The sequence below is a fragment of the Lottia gigantea genome (assembly GCF_000327385.1).
Source record: "Lottia gigantea unplaced genomic scaffold LOTGIsca_147, whole genome shotgun sequence".
Classification (NCBI taxonomy): Eukaryota; Metazoa; Mollusca; class Gastropoda; family Lottiidae; genus Lottia; species Lottia gigantea.
The window spans coordinates 513,898-519,024 of NW_008707746.1; the positions used below are offsets into that span (position 1 = coordinate 513,898).

General features: G+C 34.0%; 1 protein-coding gene across 1 annotated transcript in view; it reads right to left on the reverse strand.

Moving 5' to 3' along the window:
- The window catches only part of LOTGIDRAFT_140423 (hypothetical protein), a gene marked incomplete at both ends in the record, with an annotated part of 17,314 nt that overhangs the window by 4,953 nt on the left and 7,234 nt on the right, over positions 1–5,127 (reverse strand). Inside the window, 2 exons of the mRNA XM_009050233.1 lie at positions 53–280; positions 1,310–1,457. Of these exons, the coding sequence (XP_009048481.1) occupies positions 53–280; positions 1,310–1,457 (376 nt within the window). The remainder of the gene's footprint in view (positions 1–52; positions 281–1,309; positions 1,458–5,127) is intronic.

Below are 5,127 nucleotides of genomic sequence, written 5' to 3' on the forward strand. Positions count from 1 at the left end.
AATCACCACATTATAATGTGGGCGTATAAACTTTGATCTTGTGAATATTTACCGTCATCAATTTGTTCAAGTCTATCTAAAATATACTGAACAGGATTGCCGGTGGATTCTTTATCTGTTTTTCGCATTAATTTTTCATCTTGGCGCTGCCTGTCACGTTTCCGAGCATACATTGGTTTCTGTTGGCGCCAGAAATCGGAACGTGAATGGAGATATTCTAAACCATCACATGCTCTCCCTTTAACAAACTCTCCTGTGTCTGTGTTATTGCTTGTCATTTCTGAAACAAAAATTACAACCAATAAAAAATTAAAAACTGTTATTTTTTTTAGGAATTCTGCAAAACGGATTAAGCTGCGTTTCCTTTAGTACGGAATCGGTGCGGCTCCAGTCCAGGTGCGGACACAGCACACGGCACAAGGCAGGTTGTGTTTCCTTATATACGATTATTCATGCAGAAGAGGTCTCTTTTCGACATGGCACAGGTATTGTCAAGGTTCTTACAAGAATAAAAAACAGCAAAATTTGGAATTCCCCTACCTATTTTTAGCTTTTTGCCGTGCGGTCTGCCCAAACTGTGTTTCCATATATGTGCATTTCAGGACACGGTTCTGTATACGGTTCCGTACCAATCAATACATGGTCCGGTTCGAAAAACCGGAACCGTATCTGCACCCATATATAAGGAAACACTCTTACTTATTCTAATGAAAGTGATTTTTGCAGTATTGGCATCCGGACTGGATCATTACTAAAGGAAATGCAGCATAATGGGATCCTGATTTGTGTAAACCATGCAGTTTGGTTTACAATCATATCATCAACTCAAAGTAACCAACTTAACATATCGTGGGTGACCGCTTGAAACCTTGTATATGCCATATTTGGTCATTTGGACTTTTTGGTACCGTTCGAAAGCTCGTAAAAGCGTGGATCTTGTGATCAAAACCTTGTATTCTTAGCTTGATTGTAAATAACTCAAAAAGCACTAATTAAATAACACGTATATAAACAGTCAGATTTAAAACCTCATAAAATATTATATTATACGAGGTTCATGTCACATGAAGAATAGAGGAAAGATGGCTTCTTCAAGGTGAGCAGACATGTCAACCCAAATTATAACCCACAACCATGTAACTGATATCTATTCCAATGCTCTGACCAACTGTCAAGGAACGCCTAAAATTTGTAAAGTGAGTGGAAAATGATAACTTCATAGTCTCTGTTTGGATGGATCTGAAATCTCGAACTCCAATAAGTCTGTGCCATGGCTTGTCAGATTTGGTATATATTCAAAATAAGTTACCATCAAAGAGACTTTCCAAAAACTGTTTGTCTTGAAAGAGGTTGCCCAATAGTTGTTTGGTAGTTTTTGGATCTGACGCCGTTTGTGGTCTATTCCGCTCTTTCTTCTCCTCTTTTTTCTGTTGTGGTTTATAGTACCCCTGTTTCTGCTGTTGTTTTTGTTTTTGCTACAAAAGACCACATAAACATTATCAGTAATGTAGACTCTCCAAAAGGAATGTGAAGTCGCCAAACCCTAATAAAATTTGTGGACTCTCTGGTTGCCAAACCCCAAAAAAGGAATGTGGATTCTCAAAAATTACATTCTACATGAACAATTAAAAGAACGCAGTCAGAATTGATTAGACCAGTTATTAAAGATGGGTTCCCTTATTTTCATTTATGAAAATGAAAATGCTAATACTTATATGAATAGAAAGTAGAGGTGTTCTAATGACTTGGAAACATACCAGTTTATCTCACATGTCCATAATTAATTCATAATTAGCTAAATTAGAAGAGAATTACCAGCAGAATTCCAATGAGTGACCGATCAAGAAAGGTCAAAAGTCTTTTTTTTGTTTATCCAGACTGTACATACATGTACATTTATGATTGGTTAAAACTCTTAATTATATGCAATAAGAACATTATGATATGATTAAGAATACATATTAATTAATTAAAAACACCATTTAATCAAATAGTTTTCTTAATTTGACACTAAAAAATAAGGAAACCCATCTTTAAAATATCATCAGCTATGATGACTCACTGAAACAAGTCACCAGTCAAATTGTGGTCAGACTTCACTGGCTGACTGGCAAAAAAAACCAGCCCTGATGAATATTAATACTATCATAATTGCAAAATAGGTTTCAAATGATCAGCTTCAAATATTTCTAGGGAAAAACTAGATTTTTTCATGAAAAAGATTTACAAGTGGTTGCCTAGCAAGATACGCCCACTTTCCTGATACATTTTCAGTATATCAAGGGCAGTCAGCTATCTGTGTCAAATCATACCAAAAATCTAATTTGTGCAAGATATTGTTGATTTAAACAAACACACATTATTTAATAAAATTCTGACATAAACTGTCACCTCTATCGCTAACAAATTTTGATGCGTTTTTACTAAGTCATGGGCAATAACTCAAAAACCGTTCATCGAAAGATAGCCAATTTCGAACTTGTCCAAGATCTCATGAATATAAATGATCATACCAAATTTCATTCGAATCAGATAAAAACTGTAGTCTCTATTGTGTTCACAACCAAATTTTGACGCGTTTTTCATAAGTCAAGGGCAATAACTCAAAAACCGTTCATCGAAAAATCGTGAATATTGAACTTGTCCAAGATTTTATCAATATAAATGGTCACACCAAATTTCATTCAAATCAGATGAAAACTGTAGTCTCTATTGTGTTCACAACCAAATTTTGACGCGTTTTTCATAAGTCAAGGGCAATAACTCAAAAACCGTTCATCGCAAAATCGTAAATATTGAACTTGTCCAAGATCTCATCAATATAAATGGTCACACCAAATTTCATTCAAATCAGATGAAAACTGTAGTCTCTATTGTGTTCACAACCAAATTTTGACGTGTTTTTCATAAGTCAAGGGCAATAACTCAAAAACCGTTCATCGAAAAATCGTGAATATTGAACTTGTCCAAGATTTTATCAATATAAATGGTCACACCAAATTTCATTCAAATCAAATGAAAACTGTATTCTCTATTGTGTTCACAACCAAATTTTGACGCGTTTTTCATAAGTCAAGGGCAATAACTCAAAAACCGTTCATCGCAAAATCGTAAATATTAAACTTGTCCAAGATCTCATCAATATAAATGGTCATACCAAATTTCATTCAAATCAGATGAAAACTGTAGTCTCTATTGTGTTCACAACCAAATTTTGACGCGTTTTTCATAAGTCAAGGGCAATAACTCAAAAACCGTTCATCGAAAAATCGTGAATATTGAACTTGTCCAAGATCTCATCAATATAAATGGTCACACCAAATTTCATTCAAATCAGAGGAAAACTGTAGTCTCTATCGCGTTCACAAACCAATTGTGGACGGACCGACGGACAGGGGCGACGACAATATACGACCATATTATAATGTGGGCGTATAAAAATGAAATGAGAACGAAATGTTCAAAATCTAATCTAATAATAATTGGGCAATAAGATCTTCAACAAACAATTAATCAATAGGGTTGAGGTTAGGGGCATTTTTCAGGATGAGGAAAAGAATGCGGATAAAATGGTTAAACAAAATTCGGTAAATTTGTTGGGAAACCTTTACCTTCCTTCGTGCTTCCTATTAGTCAAAGAAAAATATAAAATGTTAATTTTAAACTATCCCAACACCTTGTTAGCAGACATTAAAATTTTAGTTTTATGTATGAACTCAAATGAAATGAAATGAATGGAGTTTTACGTCCTACTTTTCTGCACCATGTGGGCTAATGAAGACGGGCAACGCCATGCAGGGTGTCATGAGGGAAATTTTGCCAGGACAGCGGCATTAGCCTGCCCTTTTTCGTTTTTCAATTGTCGAGGTATCTTTAACGTGCACAGCCTGTAGCACACGGGTCCTCGGTTTATTCTCCCATCTGAACGACTAGATGCTTTTTCCATGTCAGCCCCTCTTACCGGCATCACTGACAGGGGGAAACCGGGTTGAAAAATCCGAAGGTATTATCTCGACCTATGTCGGGATTGAACCCTGGACCTTCAGGTTAGATCCAATTCATCAACTTAATGTTAAAGTCATGAGCATTGGGCAAAAAATCCGGTTAGGTAAATTTTCAAAATTGTGAAGAAAAATATTGGGGATGCATCCCAAACTCTCCATGGCCTATTGTGATTCTGATGAGCTTGGATAATATTAAAGTGATACTACGTCTTAGAATTAACATAAAATTGAAGAATTTTAAACTTGGCCAATAAGAGCCAGTAGATATACCTGGTGTCATAAATAACATAACAGGATCCTTATATAATCCGATAAATCCAAAAAACTTAGTAATTATCCATAAATATGCAATTAACTATTGAAAAACGCTTAATATCAAGATTAAGTGTTTTTCAATAATTACTTAGTTTTATGAATTTTCCAATTTTCTAGATTTTACAGGGATTCTGTTGTAACTTTATGACACCAGGTAAGTTCACTGATGAATATATACTCATATTGACCATTTCGAGAACTTAAATTTTATGTTCATTCTAAGAGGTAGTATCACTTTAAGTAGACGACCAAGAATATGATACGGAACACAAACATTAATCACACACAATGTTAAATTCAGTGAAGAACTGTGAGTGATAATAAGATAATGTTAAGGTTGAAGAGAAATAGTCAACTAAATGGTTGCTTAACAAGTTGATAGATACGGTGGTTCGTATACCACATCATTTATTTATTTTAATTTTTTATTAAACAACTGGAATATGACTATAAAACATAATTTTGAATTAAAAATTTGTATTTTCACCTGGGTGGAAATAAATAATCACCTGAGTGATAATTCTAGAATTTATAAATAAAATCACCTGGGTGAAAATACAAGTTTTTAATTATAAATTCTAGAATTATCATCTAGGTAAAAATTAATTTTCACCCGGGTGGAAATTCAAGTTTTTAATAAAATATTATTGAATTATCACCTGGGTGAATTTCCACCCAGATGAAAATACAAGTTTTTAATTATAAATTCTGGAATTATCACCTGGGTAAAAATTAATTTTCACCTGGGTTGAAATTCAAGTTTTTAATAAAATATTATTGAATTATCACCTGGATGAAAATTAATTTT